Source organism: Equus asinus, chromosome 16 (assembly GCF_041296235.1).
Source record: "Equus asinus isolate D_3611 breed Donkey chromosome 16, EquAss-T2T_v2, whole genome shotgun sequence".
Lineage (NCBI taxonomy): Eukaryota > Metazoa > Chordata > Mammalia > Perissodactyla > Equidae > Equus > Equus asinus.
In genome coordinates, this window is record NC_091805.1 from 34,316,144 (window position 1) to 34,339,681 (window position 23,538).

The window sequence follows — 23,538 nt, forward strand, 5'->3', positions numbered from 1 at the left end:
TATAATTATTTATTATATATAAAATTAAATCTGTGAATGTATAGAATTATTCCAATTTGTTCATGTATGTGAGTACGTATACGTGTGTGTATATTCTGAGAGTCTACCTTATAGAAACATTCCACATTTTAACCAAAGATATATGTACAAGGATGTTCATAGAAACTTTTTTATGTTGGCCAAAAAAAAATTTAAACAAACTAAATGTCCGTCATTAGGAGAATGAGTAAATAAATTATAGAATATACATACATTTTTAGAATACAATGCAGTCATTAAAAAGAACAAAAACAATTTAAAAATTTGATATAACAGATATATATGAACTTTCGTTCCAAACAAACAATAGGTTTTAGACCACAGACTATATCTCAGTAATTTCCAAAAAGAAATAATTATACAGGATACAAGTTATATCATCTATCCAAAATGCAACAACACTAAAAATTAATAATAAAAGGTAGAAAAAAATGGCCCATCTAGATATTTACAGAACTACTCTTCCAAATAAGCCTTTGGTTAAACAGGAAATCAAAACTAAAGTCACAAGTCTTTTCAAAAATGTATAACAAAGACACTTCATATCAAAACTCATGTGATGCAATCAAGGTACTATTCAAAAGAAGTTTTTATCATCTTAAAAGCATTTCCTTTAAATAAAAAAAAAGACAAAGTATTGAAGTGATCACTTAATTCAAGATGTGTTTAAAACAACAAAATATAGCCTGGGAACCCAGAAAAGAAGATTGATTAAAAATAAAGGTAGAAATTAAACAAACAAGTCAGTCTAAAAATCAGAAAAATCAACTCTGTAAAAGGTCACTAAAATTAATTGAGTTTTTGGCAAGTCTAATCACAAGATAAAAAGAAATATCACAAACAGTATTAGAAACGAAAAGGGTAATATAGCTACTGATATAGAAGATATTCTTAAAAATTATACGAAATGCTATAAACAACTTTAAGTCAGCCAAAAATATTTCAAAATCTAAATGAAATCGATGAATTTCTGGGAAAATCTAGAATTACAAAAACTGATCAAAGAAGCAGTAGTAACTCTGGAGAGTAATAACAATAGAAGAATTTTTTTTAATTAGTCAACTATTTCCATCCCTAAAGGCTCCGATTGTTATGTGGATGAGTTCTATCATACCATTAAAAAAAATTTTTTAACTTTAAAAATTCTTATTTAAACTCCCTAGAGTTCATTCTATAAGATTAGCGTAACACTGAAACCAAAACTAGGCAGGCATGCACATACATGCAAACACACACAATCCCAAAACCATAGACCAAAATCATTTATGAATATAGATGCAAAAACTTAAATAAAATATTAGTTAATGAAATCAACTGTGCATTAAAAGAATAATAAACATGGCCAAGCAAAGTTGATCCTAGAAAAGTGAGGATTGTTCACCATTCAGAAATCTATAAAAGTAATAATAAAATATCATCTCAATAGCTGGCCAAAAGACATCAGATGAAATTCAGCACACATTCATGACATGAACGCTTAGTAAAGTTAGGGAATAGAAGAACATTTCTGAAACACAATAAAAAACATCTACCAGAAAAAAATACAACAAACATCACACTTAACACTGAATATCAGATGCATTCCCAACAAAATCAGGAGCAAGACGAGAATGCTTGCCATATCAGCACTGCCATTCCACGTTGTTCTGGAAGAACCAGACGATGCAATGAAACAAGAATGAAAATGAGGGCTATTAACCTTGTCGTTATTTGCACAGGATGTGATGTTTATCTAGAAAATCCAAGGCAATCAACTAGAAAACTAAGTGGCATAATTCAAGATAAACATTCAAAAATCAGTAACTTTCTTAGACACCAACAAATTTAGAAAATGCAAGAAAAATAATTCCATTCACAAGTTTGTTTTAGAAAGCTATAAAATACCCAAAAACAAAGTAACAAAAAATATATGAATTATATGAAGATATGAAGAAAACTATAAAATTTCACTGAAAGATACATCTACACAGGATCTGAATAAATAAAATATCCCAATATAGTCCTGGATAGTGACACTCACTGTTGCACAGATGTCAATTATTCTCCAAATTAATCTAACATTCATTGCAATTCCAATCACAACCACAATAGAATTTTTAAAGAAATCTGACAAATCATTACTTAAGTTCATCAAAAAGAACAGATACACAATGAAGAGGCAAGAATTCCTGAAAAAGAAGGCCAGGAGGGGAATCACATTCTATCAAAATCTACAACCTATTATAAAGCTACAGTAATTTCAACTAGTGAAGTAATAGATAGATCAATGGAAGAACAAACTAGAAATAGTGTACTTTACTGATAGATTTTTAGTATATGGGAAGGAGGCTTTTGAAGCAGTAGAGATAAAATGGACTATTCAAAAAATCGTGTTAGGACACCTGGTTATTCCTTTGACAAATACCATTATATCACAGCTTGTTATAACAGGGAAGATCAGAGACAAAGCTGAAAATGAGAAGAGTTTTATGTAATGAATACCTAGAGAAGAGAGTGTCAAGAAGAAAGAGTCAATGATTATCAGGAGCTACAAAAATGTCAAAAAGAAAAGGATAAGGAAAACTATTGAAAATGACATGAAAGGCACTGAAGAATCTAACAATACTGCATTCGCAGAGCCGTAGTGATGAAAACAAGACCGAATCCCCAACAGCCTGAGAGTCAAGTTGGAAGGAAACTGTTTTGAAACTCTGATTCACCACGGAGCCATGGACTAAGCACGAACTTACCCTTCACTAAAGCAGAAGTCCATTTTAATTTCAGAGTTCCACCAAAGGGCCCCATTACAATTTTGGAGTTCTGCTCTAAGGGAGGTTGAGTTTGTGTTTAGTTCATGGCTCTTCAGTATTGTGAGACATATCATATTTCAAAATTATTAAAATAACAGGTCATGTGGTAACAGGGTCTCTATTTTATTAACTATTTAAATTGGTAGCTTTCCTAATTGTGAATTACTTATTCACCTGAGTTTTTTCAGTTCAAACACTCAGCATTTCAGATGACTGCTTATCTCATTATTAGACAATGTCAGCATTCTGGGGACGGAAACAGCAATTAGAAAAAGGTTTTAAGTGGATTTTACTGAAATTGGGTACATTTTACATTTATATGGGTTATGGAGATTATATGATTGTTTTTAAAAATGCTTTCAACCTCACAAAGCCTCATTGCTTTTAAGCAGAGTGCAACTTATAATTGGTCCACATACATATATAACATAGATAACAGAAGAGACAATGATTTACGTGATAATGGCACTTTGTCTACCACTACAAAGGAAGTGGAAAGTGAATTCCCTGGCACAGTAATGTCTAGGCTTGTTTTTTCTGATGCTTTGCACTCTACCAGTTAAAAAAAATGCCTGGGGGCCAGCCCAGTGGCACAGTGGTTAAGTTTGCATGCTCCACTTTGGCATCCCAGGGTTCGCTGGTTTGGATCCCAGGTGCAGACCTAGGCACTGCTTGGCAAGCCATGCTGTGGCAGCATCCCACATACAAAGTAGAGGAAGATGGGCACAGGTGTTAGCTCAGGGCCAGTCTTCCTCAAAAATAAAAATGAGTCTGTGCCCTCATATATATTTTTGTTAATAAGAATATTCATGCACTACTTTTTTAATACATTATAAACACTATAAAATATGTTGAAACAAATTTTTTAATGAGATAAAATAAATATAAATAGAAAATTCTGGTATTGTTCCTTGTATCCCACGGACTGTCTTACAATGCGTATACTTAGTTGGGAGAACACTATCCTAGAATAGGATATATATATATATATCTTGCTATATCTATAACTTGCTAGGGCACCAAAGGAAGCAGTCTGCTATGATGGAAAGGTCATGACCTTTGTAGTTAGAACAGATCTGGGTTTAATTTCTGACTCCACCGCTTGTTTGATTTTGAACAAGTTACTTAGCCTTTCTAGGTTCCGGTTTCCTTGTCTCTAAAACGGGAAATATAATATCTATTTACAAAGCCGCTGTGAGAAATAAATGAGATATATGTAATTTACAATAAGTGATAGCTGCAGTAATAACAATGACACAATTGTTATCGTGCACACTAACCCACACTTTAGTGGTGTCTGTTTGAAAACACAAATATTTGACCTTCTCCTCATTAAAAATTCATTTCCTGCATTTTCCATGTTTGAAAGTATTGAATAGTTAGGCTCTGAGGTAAAAGAGTGTGGGTTTAAATTCCAACTCTACCATTTACTTGTCTAGGGAAATTATTTAACCTTCCTAAGTTTCCTCCCAGATAAACTAGGAATAATGAGAGTACGTATCTAGTGTAGTTCTTAGGAAGATAAAAATAAAGAACCTAACTGTAGCACTTAGCAGCGACTGGCATTCATTAAGCACGAAGAAATCTGTACTCATTGTTATCACTTAACCAAAAAATTATTTTCAAGCTACATTTGCTGTTGCTAGTGCAATTAAGAATACATGATTTGGCTAAGACTACTACATGTATCACCTACAACTAAATCTACAAATGTTACTGAATTTCTCTAACACTGAGTAGATATTTTATCCTGCCCCAAAACCTTTTGGGTCTCCACTTTACCTATAGTATAAAATCTAAACCGCATGATAGAATAGTCTAGGCTTTTCACAGTTTTGCCTGCATCACATTTCTGCTCTTCCTCTTCCTATACCCCAACCCCTAGCCCTCCATTTTATATGCCCAGCGTCTCACTATTTTCTTTTTTTTTTTTTGAGTAAGACTAGCCCTGAGCTAACTGCTGCCAATGCTCCTCTTTTCGCTGAGCAAGACTGGCCCTGAGCTAACATCCATGCCCATCTTCCTCCACTTTATACATAGGATGCCTACCACAGGATGGCTTGATGAGCGGTGCCACGTCCACACCCGGGATCCGAACTGGCGAACCCCAGACCGCCAAAGTGGAACATGCGAACTTAACCGCTGCGCCACCGGGCCAGCCCCTCACTATTTTCAAAGGAGGTTTTAGTCTCAAAGTTTTGGGGCAGTATTATCTCCAAAGAGATGAGTCAGTAAATACTACCTTGGAATTTCCAACAGTTCTTCAAAATATCATCAGCCAAGACCTTAAACAAAATCTGCTTATTCCTATTAAGATGTGTTGCAATATTCACCACAGTAGTCTTCTTATGGATAAACTAATCATTCAAACTCATAAAACTACCTTAGACTGCATTTGGCATCAGATTCACTTGGAAAGATGTGGGACAGGAAACTCAGAACACCTGCAGGGGCTGTGAGACATTCTCCTTTGATGGGAGGTCCTCAGCAGTTTACTCAGCTGCCCAGGAGCTATTCTCTTTACCCCTTCCACCTCCCTGGAGAAAGCTCAGGTCCAAGCAGATGAGATTCATATTGGACAGGTTATCCCACAGGAGCCAACATCTCTTGCAACAACTCCAAAGTCTCTGGTTAGGGCCTCTGTAAGAAATCCACCAATGTCACAATACTCAGGAAAGCCCAAAGATATGGCTTCTTACCAGGTATTTATGGTTCTTCGTGGTACAAACGCAGTTTACCAGAAAGAAGTCATATTTATCATAAGCATGTTGCCTTATAACATAATTGACACTACTTTTATCTAGTTTCCAGAGAAACAAAGCTAGAAGGTCAACCAAAGTCAACTTTTCAGGCAAAAAATGGAAAAGTGTATTGATAACACTTTACCCACAAGTATATATCTTAAAAATGAGCAATCACAGTAGTCTCTCCAAAAAAAATGGAGGGGAGGGGAAAGAGAGAGAAAAAAACTTGGAAAGATAGTTTTCATCAATGACTTACCATCATCAGCTGCTCCATCTGCTAGGAATATGTAATAGCTTGTGTTTAGATCAAATCTATTCTTAACCCCAGGAATGCTAATGTTTCTTCTGAAAGAACACTGCATAACACCATCCTCCAGCCTCCAAGCCATATCCTCCAGTGTATCCTATAAACACACACAATGGGTCTTCTCAGCACTTTCCAAAGATTTGCTAAAAATAAGATATGATCAAAATCCTGACCTGTTCAATTTCCTTTCTCTAAGATCCTCTGTGCTTGTTTTGTCTACAGTGTCATTGTTTTTCCACTTCCTCTTTGAAGAGTAAAAGAAATGTTTTCTCCCAGTTTGTCTTTATCCCACTTGGCAAAAATATTATTTTTACTTTGAGTCAGAATCCAACAATTCCTATACCCAGGTTAGAAACTTTTGCAGATGTACTAACTCCATCTGGCTGCTAACACACAATCAAAAACACTGAAGAAACAATTAGCAAGTAATACCCTAGTGGCCAAAATGCAACATGCAACTGGGGAGAAGTTCTAACCCCGTGGGAAAGCTATGCAGAGAACATATGTCATTAGATGATAGCTACTGCTGGGTTAGAGCTCATTTGCTTGTCAATTGCTGTGTGAAAAAGACACTTCTCTACCAGAAATAGGCCACCTTTAGCACAGATGCCAACAAGGGGAACTTAAGACAACTGCCAGAGGCACTGAAGCACTCTCTACCATATGTGCTCCTCTTTCTTGCTAGTCAAGAAATTCTTTGTGTGACTAACATAAGCCTCTTCTTAAAAATCTGTCTGTAAACTTTTGAAAAGCTGATGCTTTGACCATCTTAACAAACCATGAAATATTTTGGGGGGGCAGGCCCCATGGCATAGTGGTTAAGTATGGCATGCTCTGCTCCATTGGCCCAGGTTCGCAGGTTTGGATCCCAGGTGCCACCCTACACCATTCATAAAGCCACGCTGTGGCAGCGAACCACATAAAAACAGAGGAAGATTGGCACAGATGTTAGCTCAGGGCTAATCATCCTTAAGCAAAAAAAGAAAAAGATTGACAACAGATGTTAGCTCAGAGCGAATCTTTCTCACCAAAAAAATATAAATATATTTTTTGTAAGATGGACCAAAAAGCATTTAAGTGATACAAGCAAGAATTCATCTTTTACTAAAAGAGAAACCTGTCTTGTGCTTTCTAAAGCACAGAAAAGAGAAGATGTTAGTCAAAGGGTGCAAAGTTGCAGTTATGCAGGATGAATAAGTCTAACAAGATCTAATGTACAGCATTATAACTATAGTCAATAATACATACTATAAACTGGAAATTACTAGGAGAGTAGATTTCAGGAGCTCTCACCACACACAAAAAAATGATAACTATGTGAGGAGATGGATATATTAACTAGCTTCACTGTAGTAATCATTTCACTATGCATTTGTATATCAAAACATCATGTTGTACATCTTAAATACATATAGTTTTTATTTTAAAAATATGTATTGTAGGGTCCGGCCTGGTGGCACAGTTGTTACATGCATACATTCTGCTTCAGTGGCCCAGGAGTCACCGGTTTGGATCCCGGGTGCGGACATGGCACTGCTTGGCAAGCCACGCTGTGGTAGGTGTCCCACATATAAAGTAGAGGAAGATGGGCATGGATGTTAGTTCAGGGCCAGTCTTCCTCAGACAAAAGAGGAGGATTGGCAGATGTTAGCTCAAGGCTAATCTTCTTCTGGGAAAAAAATATGTATATATTGTAAAACTAAAATAAAATGCAGAAAAGTTTCTCTCAGATTATTATAAGAGAGGAACTCTGCTGCCAGACTCCTCTTCAGGCTTTGCTGCTAACTGTGGGTTTGGAAGCCGTTTTGCAACACAGCCACGCACTGTCAGCCACATAGGTAGAAGGTGGACCAGCCAGGTGGAGGTTCCCAAAAGTTTCACACCTACCCTGGAGTCCATCACAGGGTGGCTTCGCCCCATCAAATGGGAAGGTTGGATGGACACAGTCTGATCTTCATGAATACACACATAAGCATCATCATCACCCTGAAAAACAATTGCAAATAAGGAAAGAAAAACTCAAAGGAATTTCAACATTTTGTTTTTTTAAAAGTCTTTAATGAAATCAAATAGCACTTGATGTTTTTTAATACATAATTTACTGACTCTATCTTAAATGGTACTACAAATTCTAAAGAACTGGCTGTCCAACTTATTAATTAAAAATAATTTTGTTATAATATAAAAGCAATACAATTTCAGCATAAAAACAGATTAAAGTGGACATATAACATGTTTATGTGCCCATAAACCCATCACCAACTGATCATCACTTTAATAGTTTTGTATATATGCATCCAAGTCTATTTGTATTTATACCTATTTTTTATCCCAAAATGGGAAAATACACAGTTTTGTTAACTTTTTCCACTGAACTTATCACATTGTTCTGGATATTTATTTGTAAATTAATATATACGTCCTACAAATTTTCATAACTATAGATGCACTGCATTATGTTGGGTTTGGGGGGTAATTTTTAGAAGACACTGTAATCAAATATTGTTAACGTTGTACAAATTCAATAGATTTGCTATTACATATTAAGACCAAAATGTCAGAGCTCAAGGAGGCAATTTTTTGTCAATCTAATTCTTATATATCCTTTAGTCTCCAATATTCCTTAACTCTAAAAGCTAGACCTTATTTAAAGTGAGTTTCAGAGGGCAGACTGCATTTTCAAAGTACATTTAAATGATGGTATCAACGAATAATCTGGATTTTAAGTTATTGTGTCTAGTTTTGATTCTTTCACCTATTCTAAACCATTCTCTATAAACTATCTAACAAGGTCTTTTATGTGCTTTAGTCACTAAACTACTTAAACAAGATCCAAGACTAACAAGTTATAATAAATTTTGCTATAAATACTAATATGATATTCAAATGTGTTAAATTTATTTTTAAAAGTTCCACTTTTGAGAAGTCTCAAGTACATAACCTTAGCAAAGCAATTATTTACTGTTACACATCTTATATTTAAATCAGAATTAGCCCAACTCAAGAAATTTGGAGCCATCCTGATTTAAACCAGGAATCAGCAAACTATGGCACACAGACCAAATTCAACTTGATGCCTGTTTTTGTACAGCCCACAGGCTAAGAATAGTGTTTACTTATCTAAATGATTTTTAAAAATTAAAAGAAGAATACTATTTCATGATGAGTAAAAATATATGAAACCCAAACTTCAGTGTCCACAAATAAAGTTTTATTGGAACGCAGCACACTTAGTAATTTATGGATTGTCTATGGCTGCTTTAGCACTACAACAACAGAACTGAGGAGTTGCAACAGAGACCATATGCCCAAAAATTCTAAAGTAGTTACTATCTGGACCTTTACAGAAAAAGTTTGCTGATCTCTGATTTAAACAAACACCGTGTGTTTTCTAGGATGTCTATCATCAACGAGGCATAAGAATTCTTTTGTTATTTAAAATAAATTTTAATATAACAAAATGGTTGGTTTTGAGGCAAACTGATGATAAGAAGTCAACTACCATACTAAATGATTGCAGGTACACCTCCCAAATATTGGAGAGGATGACACAAATCGAGAAGTAACTCAATTCTCATTACTCTACAATGAAGGGGAAAAGAAGGTGCTATTACCGTCTTAGGCTCCAGGCAGTTCTAGAAACCCCAAGTTTGGAGCATGGAAGCACACATGTAAGAAGTTCCACCAAACCTCTGAATTGGACAGAACCTCCTTCCCCCGTTTGTTCCTCTTGATTCAAGCATTTAGAATGCACTCTGTGAGAAAACATTGTGAGGATACCCAAGGAGAAATACAGACGACTAGATGGTTCTTACAATCACAGACTGTGTTTTAATGGAGGAGACAGATGGTTATAATAGTACGTGAAATATGATAAAACAGAGATTTAGACAAAGTGCTACAGAAAGACAAATTATATAGGGACAGAGGATTGAAAAGATTTATCAGAAAAGATAATAATTAACCAGGCCTTAGAGAATAAAAAATATTTATATGTGAATATGTGAATCTCAGTAAAGCTAAGATTAAGAGAAAAGTTTTCCAAGCTGAGGAACTTCCAGGACCAAAGATAAAAAATAAAAATAAAAATATATGAAAATTTTAGGAAATCTGTAGTTTTGTTAACTAACACATATACAGAGTAAGGCCAAAAATTCCAACAAAGACTTTAAAGAGTTCTGAAAGTCATGATAAAGAAAAAGAACATTCTTCTATAGCTACTAAAGGTTCACCAAAGGTTTTTGGGGATAGGATTAAGATGATCTCAATTGTGGCTTGTTGAAGGATGAAATGGAGAAGAGAAATCATGAAGGCAGGACAACTAGTGACGATTACTGCAGCAGTCCAGAAAGAAGACAATAAAGGTAGACGCCCAGTCAGAGATAGTAACAATGCAATAAAGAGAATGAAAGAAGTATGTCAAAGAGAGAATCAAAAATGTCAGGAAGATCAGTAGCAGTGACTATATTAGCACCCAAATCTTGACTTGTAAATACTATTCCTTTTAAAAGGAAACAGCTCATTTGAGAAATGATAAAATGCATGCAAGTATAAGATGAGTGGAGAACACCTTCTTACACCAGAAAACAAGGACATACTCAAAAACTAGTGGAGATGCATCAAAAGAATATACAGAAACTAGCTTGAAGGGGCTGCCATTGGCCACATTTGGGTCAATATGAGCATCTAAAAGAAGAATGATGGTAATAAACTATAACACAATAGACAAAAGGAATCCATTCATCCATAGTGTTACTCCAAAAGGGGAGGAGAGATGCAGAAAAAAGAAAACTCTTCTTTTCAGAATAATGTCAGCTAATAGATAAATTAGAAAATCACCATTTTGCAACCAGAAATGTAACAATTGATTCGGGAAAGGAACATCAATGAATCCTAAAATCATTTGGTAAAACATTATTGAGGAACAGAAAATTCACACAAAGTATCACCCCACAGATTACTTATTAATTAAAAAAAAGAGAATATACCATCACAATGGAGAAATCTGACACAGACCAGTGATCAAAGATAGAATCATCAATATTGGAACAATTAGACATTATGCACCTCTTGACATGATGCACTGAGATAGAAACACATCCCTTACATAGTATTTGTGCCAAAAATTTTAACCTGAATCTGTCACACAAATTCTACATTCTACAAAACAATTGGCCCGAAAAAAAAAATCAAGAAAAAACATAGAGTAACTGTTCTAAAGTAAAAGAGATTAAAGACATATAACAATTAAATGCATTGAGTGATAACTGATTGGATCTTGGATGAGAAATTTTTTTTTAAAAAATAGCTATAAAGGACTTTATTGGGACAATTGAAGAAATAGGAATATCGACTGAATATTGCATAAAATTATTAAGTCATTGTTAAGTTTTCTCAGTGTGATAAAGATATGGTAAATGTAGGAGAATGTCCTTATTCTTAGGAGATTTATGCTGAAAACTTTACAGATAAAATGTCATCATATATCTACAACTGAACTTCCAAATAGTTCATGAAAAAAATGTGTGTTTATATACATCTGATAAATCAATCGAAACACACACACACACACACAGAAAGAGAGAGAGAGAGAGAAAATGGCAAAGGTAGGTGAAGGGCTTACTGATATATGTTGTGGTATTCTTTCAACATGCATATAGGTTTAACTTTACAAGACAAAAAGTTGGGAGTGGGTGGAAGAAGGACCTAAGAAGGGAATAAAAAAGGAAAAGTCCAAGTTGTAACCAAAATTTCCGTGAACACCAGAGAAGATGGAGGCAGCAATGAATGAGTTGGTCTATAAATTGCCCAGGACAATATCCAAAAGAAGCAAGAAATCAATATGGTAGCTACTTTTTTATTACTGTTGTTGATCACCAAGAATGGGGAACATAGAGGACATTAGGAGGGAAGATAATAGTTCAGTTCGACAGGTAACGGTTTGTGTTGTCCAGGAACACTCATCTGGAGGAGACCAGCCTGCAGCTGGAAATCCCAATCTGGAAAGAGGTCAAGATGGGAACACGATGGAATTTAAGCGCTGAGAAATTATGTATAGAACAAGGTAATACTGAGCAGCAGGAGGAAAAAAGCAGAAGCTGATACAGTGTGTATATTTGATTTACTTTACATCACTTAACAAAATATCCGAGATGGGGCAGATGTGTGTACTTTAAAATTCAGTTTAAATTCAGACATTAGCAAGTCATTGCTAGCAAAAAATTCGGAAAACTACACTTTTCATCAATTTTAGTGATGAGGTCTAATACCAAAACAACTGCTATCATTAATTTACAAGCCAAATTTTTTTAAAAAGTATAATTTAGGCTAAGTATTCATAACGTCAGATACCTTCAGTATTTAAATATACATTACCTAGCGAAAAGAAATAGCAAGTCATAAAAATATCCTAAAAATTTTAAAATAACCAAAAATAGAAATAACCACTTTAAAATACTTTTTTTGAGGATGATTTATTTCCCTCAATTTAGGCAAACAGGTGTACAGATTAATCTCTAAATATGATTGCTCTGTAAATCAACTGCACCTGCATAATTAAATCTTTTTTATAAACATCTTTGATGAGTACTATACTAGAAACATAAGATTTCTAAGATAAATATATCTTGAATTAGATATATTTTGTGCCATCTATGCCTACAACTTAGAAGAGAAATAACCAGTCTATCTGTACGGTCCGCATCACCACACTCAATGCAACAATAGTATCTTTTCCTCTTGCTGACATTTTGTGTGACCAGAAAAGGAAATGTGTTAGTATAGTATTGCATGAAGTTTGGCTATAAAGTGACATGAATGTTTTTTATTTAAGTGACTAGAACACATAGCTAAATGAGTACTATACCTTAGACATGAACCCTAATGAAACTACACACTTATTCCAACAAGGCTACCATTGCTAATCCTTGCTGAACTCATCTTCAGAATATCCTCCATAGCCAGTTCCATCACATTCACACAACAGCAAGTGCTACCACCATCTTTCCTTATCGCTTTATAGTCACATTTTATTTTTAACCCAGCCTCTTTATCCACCTTATGCACCGAACTTGGTTCATTTTTGCCAGAACTGAGAATACCCAAAAGAATATGCTATAGGTCTCATGTCAATTACAAAAGGGAAATGAAAATGTTTTGAACAGTTGCAGCATCATTTGGGCAAGTATAAACTTTCCCATAAAAGCAACTTTAAAAGGGAAAGAGTTGTAATTTCTCATATGTTATTTTCCTAATGTCTTAGATGGTATCTTGTATCTCAGAGGTTTAAGGTATATCCTTCATTTAATGAAAAAGGATGACAAGTGCATTCTAGAACTATTCGTAAAATATATAGGTCATATGAACATATTGCAACGTTATCCTTCTAAAAAAAGTTTCACCTGTCTTCCTGAAATATTTGCAACCAGCATACAAGGGCCAATGTGATCAGAGTGCACTTTTAGGAAAAATATTAGTTTTTCGATTACAGAATTTGAGTACCTTTTCCTTATTTGAAATATGATTCCCGAAAGAAATGACGTTAAGTTTAAAACCTGACCGGAAGAAAACTCTCAAGAAAAGACTCCTGGCCTTTGCTAATGGGAAGTAAGAGACTCTCTCCATTTGTAGTAATCCCCACCCCCCACTGCCAGCTCCGCTTGAACAGGACTTAGGCCCTGGCCACAACACTCTTTCTTGTCTTGGGAAAATCAGGATGCTAATGTGGCACTCTGCTCTTCCACACCACAGCACAAGACTGCCACCTACAGTGTCATTTACTCCATTCAGCACTACCCAAGGAGAGCAAGAACCAGCTTAAAACAAATGCTGCCCTCTGTAGATTTGACAAAGGAGCCTACTGGTAAAGAATACATTTTTGCCTGGACACGCAAGGTTTAATTCTGTTTGGGAAAGGCACCCATGACTACCAAAATGAGGACACCAAGAGCAGCAACCCACGCTGTAGATGCTCCTCATCTGAGAAAACAACTACAGTTTGAAAACCATCACAAACAACACGAGATTTTATGCAGAGCAACTTTTTTTTTAACTGCACTTCCTGCTTTATGACAGAGAGACAGACAGACAGAGAGACAGAAAGATAAAGTAGCAAATCCACTGGAAATAAAATGATTTCCTAACTTTCCTTAGGGCAGACAGTCTGTTCTTAGAGGTGTCTAACTGCCCAATTGTTAAAGACCTGAAACACTCAAAGCTGTTTCACTTAGAATCTGTTCTTAGTTTCTCCTGCCCTTCCCTTCCCATTCCCCGCTTAAGTACAATAATTCGACTCTGGAACAAACCGCTAAACTGCCATTGATTAGCCCTCACCCCAGTGAGCCTCCTTTCATTACCCTCATGTAAATGAGAGATACAAACCATCCATCGGTCATCAGAAAACGCAAAGGATAAATAGCCTTTACTGGGACCGCTCATTTCAACCATCACTGATTGGTCATCTCGTGTGAAGGACAAGAAGAAACAGGCATGCTCCTTCTCTGGGTCACAGTTCAGAGGATTCCTGATACAGAACTTCTTGTTCCCACAATCCAAAGCACTGAACTAGAAAAATGACAGGGGGGAAAAAAGTCTTAATTATCAAACAGGCAGTTCATTTCCAATGACAGAAGAGCCACTACCTTGAATTACAGGTTTTTACAAGAATACCTTTTCATAATAAGGATTCAAATAAGAGAACAAAAGACATATCCCAAATTAGAAATGATCAGAGCAGTAATCAGCTTGTGAACTTTTAAACTTAATTAATTTTAATTAAAATTTGGAAGACACAACACTAGTTGGACTGTAATTGTGCATGAGTGTTAAAGTTCCTTTAATACACCAAATATTTCACATTAATTATGTTCTGGAGCAAAGTTTCTAGTAAATTTTGAGAAACTTCTTAGGGAATATTGAAGTCCAACTGACATTTTTTTCTAAAAGGTATCCTCTAGTTTTCAGAGATAGAATTTTTAAAAGCAAGCAAGCAATCGCTTAGCAAGTTTTTATATTTAGATCCTAGAATTTGCTTCTAGAATTCAGGTTCAAATTTGATATTAAAATAATATAAGAAAAAACGGTTACTCCTATATATACTGCCACTCCAAATAATAGTAATACCAATTTAGTGGTGGAGAAACAAAAATAATCTATTATGATTTAATACAGAGCTTCTTGGTATGGCAAATAAGAGGAAACGCTCAAAAACTGTCAGCTCCACAATTTGACAGAGCAAATGAGCAGTCATCTTGTTAGATTGGCCTGTGACAGTACATTTCAGAAGAAAGTTAAACATTACTTTATGTAACTAGATTTACCAGGAACTGGATTTAAAAAAACTCTCATTTCTTCTTCTACTCTACCAATACTTCTGGCCACAAAGGTAGGGGACGTGTTTCCCACACTAAGCAATTCTGCAGTTCTCTGCAGACACCGAGTGTCCGACAATTCAGTTCCGTTCTGACACTATCTACCTGAAGTTAGTGTCAGATCCCACAAGTTAAGGGCTCAGTCCCACAAGACTGCCCCCATTTCAGATGCCAATCACAAGTCCCAGGTTGTCACCTGTACTTCTAATTGACCGGCTATAAATTGGAGGTTCCTAGGAACACCGTCCTCCCCCAACCCCTGCTCCTTGGGTTTGATAATTTGCCAGGATGGCTCACAGAACTCAGGAAAACAGTTTACTTACTAGATAACAAATTTATTATAAAAGGATACAACTCGGGGACAGCCAGATGAAAGAGATGCTTAGGGCAAGGTATGCGGGAAGGAGTGTGGAGCTTCCATGACCCATCTGAGGCACCACCTTCCCAGCACCTCCACATGTTCAGCAACCGGGGAGCTCTCTAAATCCCATACTTTTGGGATTTTTATGGAGGCTTTTGTGATAACAGATAAAAAGCGTGTCAACTGGGAAGCTCAGATCCAAATTGACTGTTCACCGTTCTAAAGAAGATTTTAAATTAATAAGCATTAAGACTAAACTGAGAATTGGGCCAAATAACGGATATAATTGTACGGTCAAACAAAAGTGCCACATTCATAATAATGTAGTCAAATATGATGGTCATATTTTGCAACACGTAGAAGAGAAAGAAAACAAAATGAGGCATTACGTAGGAGTGCAAGTGCCTTCCTCAGTCTTCTCTACGAGAACAATGAATTATAAAAAGATAAGACAGATCAGGAAAAGAAGAAAGGAACTAACATTTACTGGATGTCTATTAAATGCAAAGCGGTTAGAAATGTAATATTCATTACATTGTTTAATTTTTATAGTGATGCTATCTAAGAGTTAGATATTATTATTTCTCACTTTAGAGGTGAAGAAACTGAGACTTTGAGAATTAAGGAACCTTTCCAAAATCACCCAGAAAGTCGACAAGTCAGGATTCAGGCCCAAGTTTGTTCTTTCAACTGCAATAATCTGTCTTAAGATGTTTCTTATTACATTCACTTCTGAATTAGTAAGTCTAATTTATTAGAATTGCCTTCAGTAAAACCTTTCTAATGTTTCTAACGTGCATCACCCTTTCCAAGATATGTTTTTTTCAATTGTAATTCTTTTGAATCAAAGGGCCTAAGTGGAATTCTAGCTGATGAGCTTGCAAAAGAGTTTCTGTGGTTCAGCTCATCGAATTCCCTAGTACTCACTGGCCTTCATGAAATAAGAGCTAAGAGTTATATCACCATCTCAAGATTCTCCTCCAAATCTTGTCTAAATTTAGCTTAAGCTTTAAGCTTCCCTACCATGTTTAATATCTGGCTGCTTAAAAAAAAGAAAAAGAAAGAAAGCTGCTGCTTCATCAGATTTATTATCAAATGAAAACATATCCACTGCTAGTATAGACTATGTGTGAATGTCATAACCACAACGTGAACATGCAGGGTCTTGCACTCCCTTTATCCTAACCTCTAAGTCATAATGTTGCAATGAAGACCTGCTTCATATTTCCTACAGAGAACCCTAGAACTCGCTACCACAACCCAGCACAGCTGCTTCTCTACACACTTCACAAGCACAGAACCACAATTTCCAAGGAAGTTGTTACTTTAGATTGCATTTGGTGAAACCATAAAAATGTGACTTACTGATGTGGTTAAATGGGAGACTGGAGGTAACGTTGACAGACGTGCGATTGTAGCTTCAGGTGTTGTAAAAGGAAATGCATTTGGTTGTGAAATTATCGGACCAGGAATCTTCACCCAGCAGATTTTATACTTCTCAACAACTGTGGCTCTGAAAGGCAGTAGCAGTGAGATTACACAGAACCCTGATCGTGGCCCATCATAATCAAATCAAAAAAAAAGGGTTTTTTTAAGGGAATGAACTAGGGACACACAACTTAATAGCACCTAACTGTACTACTAATTTTGTCTGAGGCAAACCTCTAATGACTGTCATCCACCCTATCACCAAATGAACTTTTATTGCCCACTCTTTAATTCTCTCTCTCTTTCCCTGTCTCTTCTGTTACTTGTCTGTTCTTTGGGCATATTCACAGCAGCCTTGAATGCCAGATCCAGGGAATAAACTGCACAGATTTCTATTCCCTGACATATAAAGAATATACCACTACTACTCATTTCATAGTGTGCTGTTCAAATTATTCCAAAGGGCATGTGGGCAGGGAGCTACAGCAAGAATCTATATAGAGGCTGCATAATCAACTGTCAGCTCTTATGGTGCTCACATCCCTTTCTCCCATTCCACATAACACACAGATGCAAAGCTGTGTTACTTTGTGCTGGAGACCTGTCCACAAAGTGAAGCAGAAAATGCAGATACGTCAGGGGAGAAATTCTTCCCTTAAAATATATGTCTATACTATTGGTGGTGAATACAATGCAGTCTTTACAGAAACTGATATATAATAATGTATACCTGAAATTTAAACAATGTTATCAGCCAATATGACCTCAATAAAATAATTTTAAAAACACACACATATATATATATCTATAACACCACTCAGGAATCATTACATGGCTTTATGACATTCCATTTCCCCTTACATATAGGATTAAGGGAGAAGTGCTATTCTAATTTCGCTGAATTTCATAATTCTGAGGGCAAGCAGGGTCTTACTTTTCTGACAATCTAATCTGCAAGTCGTAACACTGCAAAAAATTCATCCAAATTGCAGGACTGTTTTTTTCATATTCTCCTACTAAGACAAGAGCAAATCTAAAAAAATATTAGTCCATATACCATACCATTGATGGCTGTTATTAGTGTGACGGCAGTGGAATACTTCATTCACTCGACAAATGTCTATTAAGTGTCTATTAGGTACTGGGTCCTGTGCTAGGTGGAAAAAAGCAAAGCAAAAAGCAAAATAACCACTTACATCACTAAGATGGTGTCATTACTATACCAAACCTCTCCTATACAGGTGAGTGTCCAATAGGTATAAAAAGTGATACAGGCCATTACTGTTTCAACTATACCAGTTACAAAGTTATAAACTCTTCTACTCACAGAAACTGTACGTGATTCGGGGCACTGTTTGGAGCATTCCAGTAGACTTTAATTTCTGTTTTTTTGGATGGACTTGTGTGACTCACAGCTGATCCCTGAAATAAAATGGAAAAGAACTACTACTCAGTCACTCAATAGCTCAGCATGGCTGGAACCACTATCATTTTGCAAAGTAATTTATCCTTGCACAACATTGGCTTTCTGGTAAAGACTATTTTATCTAGGTCAGGGACTCAGGTACCCAGTAAATGCACATTGACTGGTTGACACCAGATTAGCAGCTGGCTTTGTGAATGAATTAGAGGCAGCAGAAATTTAAGAATTGAGGAGAGTTACAAATACTGGATGTGTTAATGCCATATAGAGCCTGCTCAGTATTTCATTTATACTATAAATTTATATTCCTTCCATTAATAGAGACAACTAGAATCCAAAAGATTCATCAAAAGAAAAAATTCCTGCCTCCAAATATGTAGCATTATATTTTAGTAATTGCTTTTTCTTGAACAATCTTATTTCCCACTTATATACACCCAGCAAATTCCTACTCATTCTTTGAGGCTTAGTGTAGAGATCATCTTCTCCAAGAAGCTCTCTCTCAATTCCCTCCAGCCTGTTTGTGGCACCACCTGCTATGCTTCCCAACCACCTTGTGTATGCTTCTAATCTACGTTATCACACTGTTCTACTTAAGCGTCTGTCCTATATCCATATGTTCTACTTATGTGCCATATGTCATATGTCCTTATGTTTTACTTATGTGTAAAGCTATGAGTTCGTCAAGAAACAAGAGTAAATCTTCTTCATCACCATATCCCTTGGACCCAGGACAGTTCCTGGTATAAGAAATGTTTATTAAATGAATGAATGAATGACTAAAATTACACCTCTGTCCCACTCTAGAACTCTATCTTCAATATTAACACACTTCAAAAACATCAATATAATAAGAGTTAATATTATATAAAATATCAAAAGCTATAAACTCTTCAAGCTACTGTCCTACCTTTTCTAGGATGCTGTGTAAAAAAATACTGCTAGTAGTAAGATTAGGGGGAAAGTTTGATCTTCGTGAATCTCTTTAGATGTCTGCAGAACATGGGTAATGTCATTGTTTATCTTGTAACAATCACCCTGTAGTGAAAAGACCCATGGAAATGGACAGAAATCAGTTTCAAACTAAACACAAACCTGTATATCTTCACAGGTCAGAAGCTGTGACACTTGACTGTCAATCAATGCGAAGGAGCCAATAGGAGACCTACTCAAATCATCAGCATCCCGTGCTTCTAAAAGAAAGCCTTTAAAGGGTGGCCCTGACAAAGTAACTGAGAAACAGACAAAAAGACGCGATGTTTAGCAACATACCAAAAAGGAAACTGTTTAGAGGAGGCATATCACAGTTAGAATCAGGTGAATGTATACAAAACTACTCCAGGAGAGAAAACAGTAGAAATCATCCAACAAACAAAGAAGTTCTAAACTGTGTTCTATAGGACATTCATTTCATGAGACGTTAATAGCCTTTCCACAGGGAAAAAATGACAAGTGATGATCAGGGGGTGGTCCATGGGGCCAAATTAGTTTGAATAATGCAGGATGAAAGTAAATATTTCTTTCTTTACTGCAAACCTCTCAGGGCCTTTAACATCCTACTGTGCAGTATGAAACTCTAAGAAGTATATTATACAGAACACAAAGTGTTGCAAACATTTTTCCATACATTGTTTTTGTTAGAGAGTATCTATTAATATTTTGCACGTCTAGGGTTGCAGAATATGGTTTGTAAAATACTGTAATAGATACACCTTTAACAGTCAGCCTACATTTTGCCAAAAGAATCAGGGAAACACAAGATCACACTATATCAAAAAGAAAAGGGTTTATTATATCCTAAACTAGATAAAATAAACTTTATCTTGCTCTTCTATTGAGTTAATAGTACTGTTAATGAAGATACATTAAACAACGATAAAAACATATTTTAGAACCTATTCTTAATGGGGAGTAGACATACTACGTAAGTAACATTGTCATCTGTAGCAGTTAAACACAAAATGAGAAGTACAAGATGATGGTATCTTATGAAAATAGGTGAACAGATTTAAATGAATGTATAAATCCAACAGCAATAAAGATTCAACGTACAGTAAAAGAGGGAAACTCAAAATGCAAATAGTTAATCCCAGCACGGTACCTTTAAGCTGATCTCCTGGCCTGAATGTCATCTGACTCACTGAAATATGGTGAACAGGATCAGATTGTGGGGTATGGCCATGTTCAGGAATCATTCCATAACATGACTTTGTTACTTTTCCATTGGGATAATTAGCCACAGAACTAATGTGCAACAGAAGTATGAGGGCACCAAGAGTAAATCCAGGAACTGCCATCTCAAAAAGAAGATTAAAAACACATTATTTTCATCTGTATTTAAAATATAAAAGCTTTCATACCACAGGACAGTAATTCTAGATAACTACTAGCTTTCAATAATCAGCTACCCCTATCTCAAAAATACATAAAAAGAAGAATGTGATATATGAAGTTTGACCTGGATTTGAATCTCAGCTCTACTAATTACCAATTGTGAGACTTTAACCAAATCACTTAACCCTCCACTTTCTTACCTGAAAAATGAGGAAACTAAGACCCTCCTTTCAAAGTTGTTTTAATAAAAGCAAGATACAGCCTAAAGTCTGACAAAGAAGATAATAAAGGTTAGCTATCATTAGCATGATTGGGAAATAATGAACTAGTCCAGTAACAGCAAAAGGTTTTACTCTGCTTCATTCTAGAAAGCTTAAAGACCAAAGAAGAAATGTTTCTTCTGGACTTCAATATCATCACCTGAATAAACCTCCGATATGCCTTCTCCCCACTTCCCATTAAACTAGTCATGGTGACAGGACGGGAAATTTAATTTGCAATACTGAAAACTGAGGATAACAGGCAACCAACTACAAGAGACAATGTTGCTATTACCTATAATCCAGATACTTCTGAATTAAGAAACAAATTCATCAGCCCAAGCAATTTTTCATCCCTCAACCAGTTTATCTGCCTGTTACTATCTGCCTAATAGAAAACCAGCTACTTTACATCAGTTCCACCCGCCTCTAGCCTACATCAACCACTTCACTTCAAGCATATATTCAGAACCTGCAAATCACAGCACACAACAAGGCTAGAGGTAGATGGCCAGGGACATGCTACATGGCAATAAATAAAGTCAACACTGTGGACAGGCTGCAGATGGGAACAGCCCAAGAAGCAGTTCATTCTCCATAGAAATGGAGTTTTCTATATCATAGATCTGGTCATAGATAAAATAAAAGCACCCTCAGAATCACTAGAACAAATTGTCCTTTTATAGTTATGTAAATTACAAACCCCATATTGGACCAGAGCTAAACTACAGGAATTCCTGCTAGACATATGAAACTGTTCTGGGGACTACACACTTTAACGAGTCCTGCCCCTTTACAGCAGTAGCTACCAACTAGATAGTACAGGGTCCAACAGTACTATATACCCCTATTTGTTATCAAACATCAAAGCTAGGTAGAATTTTCCCATGCAAGGATGAGTAAGAGGAACAAACGAACCAATCAAGAGCTTCTAAAAAAAATCTATAGCATAAGAGAAGCACAAGACTTCTCTGGAGACTCATAGCTAAAGCATACCTTTGAAAATGGTTAATTACTATGGGAAAAAATATTTAAGAAAATAACTTCTAAAGAGTGGAGCAGTAGGAGACTTTTCTACTCAAACATGGCTTCCAGGTCTTTATATGAGGGGTAGACCTGCTTTTGGGACCAGGCAAGATTTACTGGAGAGGATCAAGGTCATAATTTTAACCATATGAACTTGGCCAAGTTATTATGAAGATTAAATGCAATAATGTGCCACCTAAAGGATAGTATGGGGAAGAGTTAGTTCAAGTTTAACAAATATTTCATTGGGATTAACTTCCTGTCAGGTGAAAGTGGAAACAAGACTTGATTTCCAGTCTCTGCTATGCACTAAGTAGCTGACTAATGTCAATCCAGTCACTTAATCTCTGTCTCTGTTTCTTCATTTGCAAAATATAGCAGGTGAACCAAAATAAATTCAGGGTCACCTTCATCACTAACATTATGATTTTCGGAAAGTAAAGTGGAAAAGCACATTGGGAATTACTAGAGCAAGAAGTATAAAATGGGAAAAAGAAGTAACTAAGTCACTACAACCTGTCATTCAGTAGGAAAATACAATAAATGAGGTCAGAGAGGGAAGTAGACAACAGCAATTTCTTTGTCCTTCATTAGATGCCGACCATTCAAGTGAAGTTCTATTTTCATTGCAATGGCTAATGACGGTTTTCCAGTTAATGATTTAAGGAACAGCCTTTTTTCAAACTAATGCATTAATTCATTAGCAAAACTATGCCAACAGATTTCATAGATCTGAAGGAGAATAAAGAGTTATTCATGAAAACATTTAAGTTAAAATTACATAATGTGCATAATGAGCCATTACATTATGAGGTCATCCTACAAGCACCGGAAAAATTCCCACCAATTTTGTATGATTTTTTAAAGTTTTTAATATTCACATTCTACCATGGGTACAATATTGAGAATAAAACAAAAAATACCATAATTTGCGTTCTGTCATCCTAGGGCAAAGAAAGACATATTGGTTTAAAAGATTAAAAGAGGTTACCCCGATTCTTTAACTGAAATATTCACAAACCTGATGAGATTTATATAGTTTTCTTTGCCTGAAAGGCAGGCATTTAGTAAAAAAATATAATGACTTCTTATACCATGTCCTACGCACATCTCACACAAGATAAAACTTCAAAACAAATGTATTCTTTATTATTTAAATACCACATTCTTGTACTTGGATGAATGTGTAGTTATTTTTGTTATTGTAAACCACAAAGGCAAGTGATATATGATAAACATAAGACACTATATTTATTACAAGATAAAATTCAGATAAAATGACAAGAATCCAACTGAAAAATATTTAGATGTAAGAAAGTCATTAGAAAAAGGAATATGCGTTAAGAACTGTTTAAATAAATTGGTCGCTAAATGTCTTTTTATTGCACGACTCAAAAAACATTGTACGAAAAAGAAAAAAATGGAGGAAAGCACATCTTTTGAAGCCATGTCAGATGAC

The 23,538-nt window shown here is 35.6% G+C and overlaps 1 protein-coding gene across 5 annotated transcripts in view; it reads right to left on the reverse strand.

Moving 5' to 3' along the window:
- Window positions 1-23,538, reverse strand: part of FRRS1 (ferric chelate reductase 1) — a 101,167-nt gene that overhangs the window by 18,766 nt on the left and 58,863 nt on the right. For 4 of the 5 annotated variants that reach the window (XM_014851515.3, XM_044749537.2, XM_044749538.2 and 1 more), the window contains 7 exons: window positions 20,561-20,756; window positions 19,555-19,691; window positions 18,364-18,458; window positions 16,974-17,121; window positions 14,259-14,441; window positions 7,767-7,865; window positions 5,829-5,976 (listed from right to left, as the gene is read on the reverse strand). In XM_014851515.3, the coding sequence (XP_014707001.3) occupies window positions 5,829-5,976; window positions 7,767-7,865; window positions 14,259-14,441; window positions 16,974-17,121; window positions 18,364-18,458; window positions 19,555-19,691; window positions 20,561-20,756 (1,006 nt within the window). The remainder of the gene's footprint in view (window positions 1-5,828; window positions 5,977-7,766; window positions 7,866-14,258; window positions 14,442-16,973; window positions 17,122-18,363; window positions 18,459-19,554; window positions 19,692-20,560; window positions 20,757-23,538) is intronic. The other variant, XM_070486908.1, reaches the window with a different exon arrangement.